Here is a 12,591-nt window from a genome sequence, read left to right as displayed (position 1 = left end):
ATGGCTGTGTCCAGAGAAGGGGTAACCTTCATGTGTCCCCTCTGCTACTGTATTTGTAGCTAGATATTACATGCCATTTGGGGCTTAATATTTGAAATAATGCCTCTTTGTTTGCAGGAAGTCCTGTCAGAAACACACTGCCACAAGCATTTTAACTCCTATTTATAACAGTAGTATCAGTAATTGGTTCTTAAAAGTGATGTGCAATTCTTTATCAATGGTACTGTTAAAATACTGTTTTTCAAACTCATTGGTTTCCTTCCTTTGCCAAAGTAACCAAATAGCAATTCAAACATGGCTATCCCACACAAACATTTCAGGGATGACATTCAGTATCTGGAAACTTTCAGATCTCCCTTATAACGCACAGGTCTAGCAGACTACTGACCTTTAAAGAAGCCTACAAAAAATAACTATAATCTATAAGTGTTTAGTCATCATTTACTGTATGGCACACAGGACCACAGAATTTCCGCTGGAAGACTCCTGGGGAAGTCATCTAGTCCAACCCCCTCTAGGGCTAATACAATCAGGCTGGTATTTGAGGCCACCACTGCTGCAGCCTGGGGCAGAGGCCCCAAGCCCTCTCTGCAGCCTACACCTGGGCAGCAGCATCTTCTCCCTGGGGCAGAGGTCCCTGCCGCAACACAGCGCCAGGTATCCCACCCTGCAGCGCCTTCACACAGGCTCCAAACGATCCTCAGCAGAGCTGCTGGGCCTCTCCGGGGCCTGCCGCTATGTCCCGGCCCGAGCGCCCGGTGGGTCTGTCCCTCCCTCCTCAGACGCCAGCCTTCCCCCAGCAGCAGGTGCAGCCGAAGGCGCCCGAAGCAAAAGCAGCTGCTGTGGCAGCCGCAGCGGGGAACACCGGCCCGGCCTCCCCGCCGCTCGGCCCGGCCTCCCCGCGCTCCCTCAGGAGCGGCGCCGCCCCATCTCCTCTCGCGAGACGACGAGCCCGCCAAAACGCCCCACGGCCGCGGCCCCTCAGCGCCGCCGCCCGCTGCCCGCTCCCTCGCAGCAAAGCCCCGCCGTTCCAAAGCACCCACCGCTGCGGACGACGCTCTCCCCGCCCCACCGCGCCCTTTCCCGGTACCTCCTCGCCATCGCGGCTCGCTCACTCCGCGGCCGAACGCCACCGCCGCAGCCGCCGGCGCCCTCACACCGGGGCAGACCCCCCGCGGCTCGCGGGCCAGGCCTCGCGCCACGCGCCTTCTGGCGGGACGCTGGCGGCGCGAGCCCCGGGCCTGCACCGGCGTCCGGCTCCTCTCTGCAGCCTCCGGGCGTTCCCGGCCGGGCGAGGGCACCGCACACACCAGGAACGGCCACCCCAACCTGCCCGGCTTCTCCCCGGCACCCCCGGAGCATCCTCATACCCAAATCCATGTAGTCCACGCACAGTCCGTTACACGAGACACCCTCCACCCAGCCTCAGCGCTGAGCTCCCGGCACCTACACCGTGGGTGGGTGGGTGGGTGGAAGTGCACACCAGCGTTCGCCCCCAGCCCTGCGGCTGGCAGGGGTTTATGGCCAGATACCACCCGAGGCACAGTCGGACCAGCCTGTCATGCTACAGTACACCTCTCCCACCATTACCAACAGCCCATCGGGTCCTGTTTGCACTGACCCATATGGTGAGAAACAACCAAATAACATCCAACGTGCTCTCTTACCTGAAGAGATGCCAAGTAGAACAACTGAAAGGAAATGCCTTGGTGTTACTGATTTCTCCCATTACAATCAGACAACACATAAATATGTTAAGGGCTTTACCAATTAGGAGCAGCTGTTGAATGAAATAAAATACAGCATTGTTATCGCAAGTCAAATCTATGAGACTCTGTTAATACTTCAGTAACATTTGAGTACTAGGAGGGCTAATCACAACTATTTTAATGTGAAAACAGTTTGGAAACTAAGAAAAGCCCAAGTCAAGGCAGGATCCAAATAATTTCTCTCTCCAGCAAGGCAACCACACATATAAAACATATAAAATATTATGTTATTCTACATCATACCTGTAGATTGCTATGGTGGAGAAAAATAATTCACATCCCTTACCAGCCTGAGAAACCTTACCTTTTAGTCCGAATGAAATTGTCACGCTATCGGCCCTGCTGGAGCAAAATAAATTGTGTTACAAACTATGCAGTGCAGCATGACCCTTCTGTGATGGAACTGACAAATCCTCCCTCAGCCCCCGTTCCTCCTTGGACAGCCCTGCTTTGCAGGGAGAAGGACCACGCCGCATACTGTTATCAATCCTACCGGTGCACGAGATGCCAGATTCTACCTTTGCTATCCACACCACAGAGCAACAGCCGCCCTGCCAGCACAGGACTTCAGGGAGGTGGGTAGGAAGAGCTGTAACACAGGGGCTCCACAGGCAACACAGTTCCAAATGAGGGCACCTCAGCTTGTTCTTCAGGTATGGGAATACAAGAGGAAATGAGAGTTTCTCAGTGACATAAAACTTTTCACAATAAGATGGGGAAACAAAAAGCTCATTCCCCTTTTTGAAGAGCTTTTTTATTCATTTAAATAAAATTAATTTATTTAAATTTTTTAAAAATAAAAAAATTATTTTTTATTTATCCTGCTTCATTTATTGTTTTATAATACCAGAGTCTAGCACTAACCCAGAAAGAATCCTGATCACATTACAGACTTCATTAGCAAATGATTTGTAATTGTATAGATCATTGTCTAACTTATGACTATACTAAAGCATTTTTATCATAGTTTTGGCAATAATAAGACCTTTGTTCCTTATTTATTATTTGTATTACAATGGCACCCAGAGACCCACTAAATAAAACCTCCATGAGGCTGGATGCTCTGGAAACACAGACCAGAAAATGTCCTTACTCTAGAGAGCTTACAATCTAAGAAAGCTTTGTAGATGTTTACATTAACAAGTACTTTAGAAGTTTTTATGCTTTGCAAAGTTCAAAATTATCAGAGTAGATCCAAAACACTCAAGATAAATATTCAGATTTGGTGGCCAGTTTCCCATATGTGCCACTTCACTCATCAAGTTAGTCCAATGTTGTCATCCATTTTAATTTCCTCCATAGCAGGATAAGTAAGAACCGATTCACTGAACAGTACTACAGCCAAGATTCCCAACAAGCTCTAGTGAACTCAGGTGACAACGGGTTTTAAATGCTCAACTCACAACCCTTCCAGGGAGGGTAATTTTCAGAAGTTACTAAATCTTTACTTTCAAGTCAATTACAGTGTTACAGGATAGGTTTCCAGACCCTCATGCACCACACAAATATATCTGTTAAGATCTGAAAAATTCTTATAATTTAAGGTAATTTTTAAATGTGCTGTATAAGCAATAGCCATGAGCGTTACCTGTTTGTCATCTTAAGAAAAATTGGGGATAGCTGGAGGCAAAAATAGTCTCTTAAAACTTCTATGTACTGACACGAATTATCATGTAAGAAGGAAAAAGAATGATGGTAGCAGCTAACTCTAGGTGTTTTGGCTGCAGCTATGAACCTACGCAGAATATTTTTGTAGATCTTCCTCATGATCATCATCCCCACGTCGCTGTTGATAATGCTGGTACAATTTGGGCCCCCAGGCTCCTCCCCTCCCTTCTGCTGCTGGAAAGTGTCCATTGGACATATTGAGTATAATGGAGGTCAAGGATTTAATGTAATTTTTGGCCAGTGTAAGAGTCTCTATTTTGGAAAGTTTATTCTCAGCTCTCACATGAGGGATCACCTCCCGCAACGCCTGGAACGCGTTGTTGAGCTTGTGCATTCTCTGCCTCTCCCGCTCGTTGCTCTCCAGTCTCCTCAAATGCCTGTCCTTACTGCTCCAAGGATGCTTGGCTCTGGCTGTAGTGGTCTTGCTGCTCTCCTTCTTTCCCCCATTCCTCCTTTCTTTGCGTCGCAAACATTTCACCAGTTCTTTTTTTCTCGTTGCTGACTCCTCAGAAAATGCTTCTTTGTCAACAGTATGCCTTTGCTTCTTTCCTTTGGTTTTAGTCTTCATGTTTTGGTAGGTGTACCGGTATTAAGCATCAATGTGCTGTAAAAACATGACACCAATAGCTTTAACTGTCGCACAGTTCCATGCTGAACAAATTATCTGATCCAGGTTTGATACGTTTGTTTACTTGTTCACTACTGGAAAATCATCACTGGCTCTCTTAATTTAGTGATGTTAATTTTAAAAGTTGTGAATGTTATTAGTCAAGATGACCTGTGCACATGAACACAGGAGAAAATCCTTTTTTAGAGAACAACAGATCCTCTTTCAGCTGGAAGGAAGAGGTTGCAGAGGGAGCAGAGGCCAAGTGAGTGGAACCATTGAAACAAAGATGCAGTGAATCACCTACTGGTGTCCTCACATATGGGAAGCCAAGCGAAAAACAAACACCTTCCTTCCTACTTCCTTATTTTGAACTGGAGAATTTCTCTTCTCTCACTGCACATAAGAAAATGGTCTCCAAGCTGCTCCAGTCTTCCCATGGGAAGAGTGAACCACAAGTCAAAAAATATCAGGTTTGATCAATTAGGTTTGGTAACACATTGCCTCTGTTTTTTGATCTCACATGCTTCTGGTTTCTCCCAGCTCTTGTTACCACAAGTTATAATAAAACCATCCACCACCTCATTGTACGTATGCAGGCTTATGTGTGGGGTATTAGACAGAACCCTCAGGCCCTTACTCAAAGTAATTTCTCCTTGAACTCCTGGTAATTCCTTTTTGTAAGAATAGGTTTCCACTGTATTCATGAGCAGTCCACCAGAGGGAAGCATGACACACTAATTCACGTAAGGGCTCAGAAACTCTTATCCAGCAACATGTTTTCACCAACAGCACCTTTGCATTCTGGGCTAGTCCCCACCACACACACACAAACAGAAGCAAGCATTTCCCTCTTCCAACAACAATCAAATAACAGTGGGTGCAGTTTCTGCCCTAGTTCAACAGCAGCAGAGCAGTATTTATTCTCCAGGTTATCCAAAAAGACACAGCGATATTCCTTCCTCACACCTTAGCAAGGAAGATGACAGCACTGAAATTTTACCCTTCCCCAGCCCAGATTCTGTGCCAACACTACATCTGAAGACAGCACCCTCACAGCAGCCCTGCCACCAACACCAACCATGGATGTTACTGAGACTCTGTTTCCAAAATGCTTCCTTCCACTTTCTTCCAGTCCATGTAGTCACAGAAAGGTTCGGTCTTAAAAAAAAAATATATTTTTATGCTGATGCTATTATGTAGGAGTGGTTAGAGAGTGGGTGAGCCAACACAAGAAAACAAACTAGCCACAGGTGCTTGGCTGTCCCAGTATAGCACATCAGCCTTAGCTGGAGCAGCTGGTGAGCAGTTCCCAGGTGTGCTGGCAGTAAATATCACTTCCTCTCTCATTTCTTTAGAGACATCTTCAGCTGCTCGGCATTCACAGTGACTCAGTTCTCTGCCTGAGAGGGCATCCTGGCCATCCCTGGATTCCTTACTACCAAGGAGGCAACTTTGCCAGAAAGGACAGGAATTCACAAAGCAGTTTGGTTAGGGTAGCACCCAGGTGACAAATGCTGAAAGACAGCACCAAATAGCTTGTGTTGTAGGAGCCTAGAAGAAATGCTAGAGACACATTGGGTCTCTTAAGCAAGAAAACAGGACTTGGGTATCTTAAGCAAGAAAACAGGACTAAAGCCAAGCACTGGGTTTGTTCTGGACTCTAACTCGCTTGGCAGAAGAGGCATAACTGCAGGACAGAGAAGTAAAGGCAGGCACAAAGGAGACCAGTCAACTTCCCCACTCCAATGCAGAAAGCACTGTTGGGGAGAGCAGAGAAAAGAGCAGCTGCTGTTGGAAAGGCATACAGCCTGCAGGACTTGGTGAAGAGGAGGTTTGTGGGAGCAGCCAGCAGAGAAAGCTGGAAGAAAAGTCCAGGAGAAAGGAAGCTGTGGCAAACTGTGGGAGCAAAGAAGTCTTAAGAACTGCAGGCTGGGGGAAAGCAAATGGGATGACGTGGGATAAGAGGGTGCTTAGCTGGCCGAGGTTTGCTTTCAGACTGCTGCACACTGCTGTAACCCCCTGAGAAACTACCTCATGGAGCCACAGCCATGCTGCCGGGACCCCCAGGGAGATGACATGGGTGTGCAAGGAGATAGAGAGGGGATCAGGAGCAACAGACTGCGGTGGTCAAGGGAAACCAAAGAGAGAGAGAGCAGCCAAACACCAATGAATTTTCCACCCTCTGCACCCATCCATCAGGGCTAGCATCCCTCCTCTGTGACTTACCACTGCCACCAGCTGTGGAGAAGGTGCCTAGGGCCCGAGGGGTGACATAGCAGAGGCCTGTGGGAAGCCAGGAGCAGCAGGGGGGTCTGTGGGGGCAGCAGGGCTGTGCCTGTCCTCTGGGCTGGGACAGGGTCTGTCAGCAGGAGCCTCTGAGGGAACCAGGGCATGGAGAGTCCCAGGGAGGAGGTGGGGAAGCACTGACAGGAGCCTCCCAGGCAAGGGCTGCTGCTGCCGGGGCTCTGCCTGGCGCGGCGGCCAACCCGCCCGGCAGAGGCGGCCCCGCCGCGACACGTTGCTTTAGCCGGGGGGGGCGGGCCCGGCGCGGGCGGGTGCTCGGCTCCGCGGCTGGCGGCCTGCGGGAAGGGGCGCCCCGGGACGCGGCAGGCCTGCGCGGAGGCACAGCGCCAGGTGATGCAGAGGCACACGGCCCCAGCTACTGCCATCACCGTGTTTAATCCCACGGAGGGGGACAGTGCCTGGAGACACCGGCCAGCACAGGGCTCCTGGGTGTCGGAAGGGCACAGGGCTCTAAGTGACAACAAAATGGCAGGGAAGGAGGCAGCACTCTCAGCCAGGACCCACAGCAGTGTGTATTATCGAGGTGCTGCCCCCAGAGTGGTGGCCGCTAAGCCAGGCAGATCAACGGCACTGTACTGTCTAGTACTTGCTTCAGCAGGTGGAGTGTCCTCGGGTGGAGGAAGAAAAACTCTGTCCCAACTCTGTTCTGCCAAGGGCTACGCAAGTTATCATACCACCTGTGTGAAAAAGGCCCACAGAAAAAGCACTTCCATCCCTCGCAAGAAGACTGATGATGATAAAGATTGCAAGTGCTCAAATTCTTTGGTAATAGGTTCTATATAAGATGACCAGTTTAGTGCCATGGGATCTTTTACATCTGTTCTCAGTAATGACCAGTGTCTTGGTCAAGTTTCAGGCCAGTAGTTATATTTTACCTAATGAAGTTAAGTCATCTTGATATCAGTTTCTCATTCCCAGATCTCAACAGTTGCCAGGACTCAGAACAGCTGCGATACAATGTGGAGGCTTCCAGAACAGCCTCCATTAACTCCTGACATTGCTGTGATGTGTCATCTCAACCTTAACAGTTAACAGGTTAAGAGCAAAAAACAGCATTCTCCTCCTGCCTCCCGGAGCGCCCAGGCTGAAACAGTCTCACTCTCTGTGAAAGAAGCTACCAATACACACAAGTACTACATTCACGTGGAGATCTTAGGCCCATTCAGCACACGCACTTAGATTCAAAAAAAAAAAAAAAAAACAAAAAAACAAAAAAAAACCAAACAAAATCATCTTCTAGAAATACATTCAATAAATACTGAGAGAACATATCATTAACCCGTTTCCTGAAGGGTACTTAAAAATTTTGACATCTCCATTCTTTCTACAGATGCTTAATTCTAGGATTAAAAGCAATATTCAGTTTTTAGAATTACACTGTCTGTATTTCAAGTATTGCTTCTCTACTGACTGCGTATACACATTACCTGAAGTTCACACAAGGGTGATATTAGAAGAAATTAAAGGCGACTACGCTATTTAGTGTAGGCTCATCTGCTGGGGCTGTAGTTTTGAGCTTTTGGTACCTTCTCAACCTCTGGACACTAACAAATATATCTTACAGTAGAACTATACTAGACTGTGGACCTGATCCATTGCTGGCATCTGTTTAAGAATGAACAAAGAGACAAAGAGATTATAAATATATAACTGTATTTTATTTTTAATATTAAATATTTTTAAATTACAAGCAGTTTCTTGAATCACACTATGCAGGATAATCAATATACAGTAGAAATTACAATTTAAAAATGTACACAATTTAAAGACATTTTGACCTGAAATTTCATTAACTAGGATATATTGCCATAAACCTCATACCTGTATTAAATTACAATAGGAAAACCTCATACCTATTATTTTGTTACATAGTTTCTCATTTACAAATAGAATTAAACATTATATATACACACACATCAGTACCATTTATCATTTAAGTTACACCTACATCTGTGCAAGTTCAAACAATTTCATAAACAAAACTAAGTCGTATTCAAGTTTCTGAAAAACAGGCTGCTGGTATTACAAATACTTATTTTCAATAAGTTTATATGATGTTTGACTCTCCTCTAGATTTTTTCCAGTCTTGTACCAAGGCCATTGACATACAAGGATATTTCTGTATGACTTAAAGCTGAAGTAATTTTGTACGCTCCATTCTTGTTTAAGGCTATTTTTTATAAGGCTAATACACTTGGATTCCACCTTTCACCAACTCCAACAAAAATAGCCATGTCACTAACACCTGACAATGCCGACATTTTAGCATAGTGCTTAATCATAAAAAAAAAAAAGTCTCCCTACCAACCAGCCTCCTCATGAAAAAGATCGAGTACTACATAAAAATCTGCTAAAAATACTGATAAAAAGAATGAGGCTTAAATGGCTTACATTAGTGCATCAACAAGGATACGAAAAAATGTTTAATTCACTCGTTTCCATGAAAATGGCAGTTTCCATAAACGCAGTTACACACACAATATATCTGCAGCTTGGGGATTTGGGAGAGTACAGGTGTTCCCGTTAAAACTGGACACTCTTCTCGCTCTGTTGGCTTCTCACTACGGATCCTCATTTTTAAACAAGCTTCCTTAGGTGGGAAAAATCAGATCTTTTAAATAACTTTAGTAGCCAAATTGAGACAATGCCTTCAGTATTCAAATAATCACGGTATTCTACTAGAGAAGGAATTAAAATGTAACCAGTCCTCATAATAAACCATTGAAAATAGATACATGTACTTCTAAAACGGAAACCATGCTTAAATAGCTAGTGCAAGAAATTACATATAGTTTAATGAATGATTTGTAGCGAATCCCCTTATTATAAGGTAACATGTTGGAATTACTGATTAGTCTTCATTGTGCCACTGACTGCTAAGCAGATATTTAAATATTGCTAGTAGTTGATCAGATTTTTAACTATAAATTTTTCCAAAAAAGACCTTTTATACTATTGCAATCCAGCCCACTGGATTAATCAAATTATAATTCATGTATAAGTGAGGTGAGTCAACTTTAAATGTTTCTTTCTCTTCACTGTACAGCTAAAAAGGACAATACCTTGCTTATACCATACACAACCCAGCTTGTTTTGGAAAAAATGCTCCTTTGGCAATTCATTAGCAATGAGTCCATCTGGACAAAGGAGTAAACTTTCACTTCCTCTATAAAATTTGCTTTGAACTCGGGTAAAGAATACAAATCTTAGATTTCAATCAAGCAAAGGGAATTCCTGATGTGCAAGATAAACATCTGATTTTCCTGAATTATACGAAACAAAATGCACAACCAAATTGTAACATTCTGGAGTATAAGCTTGTATTTAACCGTGGAGCGTATTTAAATCAAATGATTCAAAATTAAGGCTGAACTCCAGGTCTGATAAGATTTTTTTTTTTTTTTACCACGCAAGGCAAATTCTTTGCAGACCATTATGGAGTTTCACTCTTGGTTTTGATTTTCCATGCTTAAAGTATGGTGAGAATTACAGAAGACAGATGAGATACCTTAATCTAGCTGTACTGAGGAGTTTAATGTCGTAATTATGGAATTTCTAAGCAATAATTTGTTCACAAAGTCTATGACCTATATTTTAAAATATTGAGAGTAGCGCACAGCTTCCTTAAACCCTCTACAGTATATACTGTAAGCCTGTATTAAGAACTACTTGGCTTTGCCTCTTAAATCATGTTTTGGGAAAAGTCCATGAAAAATTCAGTTCCTCACTTCATACTGAAGAACAGTTCTGACTAACTCTGAACCTGAGTGCCTCATCAGAAAAAGTTATCTCAACAACACATTGGCAACTTTACATAATATTATAACTAAATCATTCCCTTTTGATTGGTATGGAAACCATTCTGGTTAAGGGCTAAATAATGCTGGAAAAAAACAATTAACATATTCCTGTCATTTTAAAACATACTTTAAAAAAAAAAAATCAAAATGCATATAGAGGTATACAAAAACGAACTTTACACATCTGAAAATATCTAGTCCTCCCATACTTCATGTGATGAAAATTCTCTGGTGACTGGATCTGACCACAGAGCATTTGGACCATCATTATACTGAAGCCCTGCCAAAATAGCCACTAAAATACAAAGTACTTCATATTTTTGTACATTTGTATTTTAGTACACCAAAATATAAAATACAAAGCCAGGTAAACTGTTCCTATCAGTGTTTCCTACAGATCCACAGCTGCATAAGGCATTCCAAGAGGTCAGGGATTTGTTTCTCAACTGAACTCACTTTCGAGTAATAATTAAGGATTTTTTTTTTCCCAAGCAGTTTAAAGGATTAAACTAGCTAAATGCATGGCACAGTATGAAGGTTATAAAATCCACATTGTATTCCCTTCCCTACAGACAGCTTCAGAGCAAACTTTACCACACTGCATCTTTGGGTCAGCATGCATTTCAAGATGTACCACGGAGCCTTGCAGACATCTTAAAATAGGTCTGGCCTTATGAAGGGTGAAAAATTGAGCATTAACCAATAACCTAATTCTTAATTGTCATAACATCACTGAGAGGTAGATTTACCACAGGCCTGAATGGCAGCCCCAATCTGCAGTCAGCAGAAGAGCGAGCTTCAAAATTCACAGAATGTACAACTGAAGGGCCAAGTGTGCCCAAATCCAGTCTATTGAAATTAATCTTTTAAAAAGATTCACAAATTCCACAGTTTTGTACAGCCAATTTTTCCTCTTCTCTCTCCAAGGCAAAAATTGTAGTAAAAAGTGGAAGGCCCTTTATTATGATATAGTCAGATGCTATTACAGTTTAAGCAGTCAGTAGGATCATATTCAGGAATTAAGAGACATTATCTCTTTCATCTAAAAATTCCAGAGTATATGATATATTCTTTTCCAGTTTCCTATAAAACATGAACACTAACAATCAATCTATAATCATTATCATTTAGAAATGGTACTGAATATAACATTTCAGCAAGTCTAACATAACACTCAGAAGTTATGTACGTTTTACAAGTACCGTGCATAGCAAAGGCTACAAAAAGGACAAATTAAACTGGATTAACTGGGCCAATTCAACTTGTCTTATTTTCCTTGAAAGATTTAAGATTTTGTTTCTGTACATCATCAGGAACTAAAGGAAGAATAATCCATAGTGCAATTGTAATAAGCAAAGTAATATGTAGTGATATCTTTTTGAATAAATATGGCTCACTACTGATCAACTATCATTCATACAGTTTCAGCAACACAGCCACCTGTTGCACAGGACAGTTATACACAATTCTACAACAGGTGTATGTTCAAATAGATAATGAACTATATGGAAAAATATAAAAAGAATATTATACAATCTCATACAATAAACCAGACTGTAGTGTAATTGCTTTACTTGTTTCTTAAGTTATCTGAAAAATACTTCAAGTACTTGAAAACAGCGGCAGAATCATCTTTCAATGAAAAGCAAGATTGCACTGATTTAAAAATACATTACAAAGTTAAATACACATTCAAATTAATGTCCTGATTTAACATTGCTTTCAGTGTTTACTTTCATTTCTTAGTACTTCTTGATTACCTGTGTAACTCCAGGAGGATCCAAAGTTTAAATAAAGAGCTTTCAGATGAAGTCTGTGTATTTTATGTACATAGTCTGAGGAAGTTTTAATTCATTTAATCTTTTTCTCCATCTTCACTGCTTCCTATTAAGTAGAGGAAAGGTCAGAAGGCACAGTGAGATTCTCCTGCACAACCCTCACTTCTTTGCAAGACTCTTCCTAGAACTTGGCACTTGGCTATTTTGCACTTCCAAGTTTTGGTTAATCTTTCCCTGAAGCTTTCAACTACTGTAAACACTTGGTACATTTATACACAGACATCTGCTTAAATCGCACAGTTCAATGTCACTTCTTAGGACACGTAAGGCAATGTAGGATCTCCAAAATAATCTCTCTTATCTCTAAGTTTCTAAGCAGCAAACATTATCTAATCAATAAGCACAATACAAGAACAATACAACTCTATATATAAACACCAATTACATTTTAGAGACATTGACCATTAGCAAGGCTCAGCACTCAGTAATATTTATTTTTAATAATGCAATATTTTATCAAGATTAATAATATGCTGAACTGATTCAAGTCTGCTTATTTTTGCTTCTCTTAACCCTGAAAATGTAACAAAGCTTAAAAAAAAAAGACAAGAAAGCTTCTGTTACTAAATAGTGCTAGTACTCAATATTGCTATGAACAGATT

The 12,591-nt window shown here is 42.6% G+C and overlaps 2 protein-coding genes across 2 annotated transcripts in view; both read right to left on the bottom strand.

The window, feature by feature from the left end:
- Window positions 1-3,504: 3,504 nt before the first annotated feature.
- On the bottom strand, window positions 3,505-4,005 carry BHLHA15 (basic helix-loop-helix family member a15). The gene has a single exon (XM_068422980.1). It carries the CDS (start codon window positions 4,003-4,005, stop codon window positions 3,505-3,507), a length of 501 nt encoding a protein of 166 aa, XP_068279081.1.
- Window positions 4,006-7,987: 3,982 nt separating this feature from the next.
- Window positions 7,988-12,591, bottom strand: part of LMTK2 (lemur tyrosine kinase 2) — a 42,825-nt gene continuing 38,221 nt past the window's right edge. The window contains exon 14 of the mRNA XM_068422311.1: window positions 7,988-12,035. Coding sequence (XP_068278412.1) covers window positions 12,007-12,035 — 29 coding nt within the window. The 3' untranslated portion in view covers window positions 7,988-12,006. The remainder of the gene's footprint in view (window positions 12,036-12,591) is intronic.

Source organism: Nyctibius grandis, chromosome Z (genome assembly GCF_013368605.1).
Source record: "Nyctibius grandis isolate bNycGra1 chromosome Z, bNycGra1.pri, whole genome shotgun sequence".
Lineage (NCBI taxonomy): Eukaryota > Metazoa > Chordata > Aves > Nyctibiiformes > Nyctibiidae > Nyctibius > Nyctibius grandis.
The sequence above is the reverse complement of the archived record's forward strand: the minus strand, read 5'-3'. Positions and strand labels throughout refer to the sequence as shown.

What these genes read in the sequence shown, in the direction of transcription:
- BHLHA15 (XM_068422980.1), bottom strand. Translation starts at nt 4,005, where the DNA reads ATGAAGACTAAAACCAAAGGAAAGAAGCAAAGGCATACTGTTGACAAA.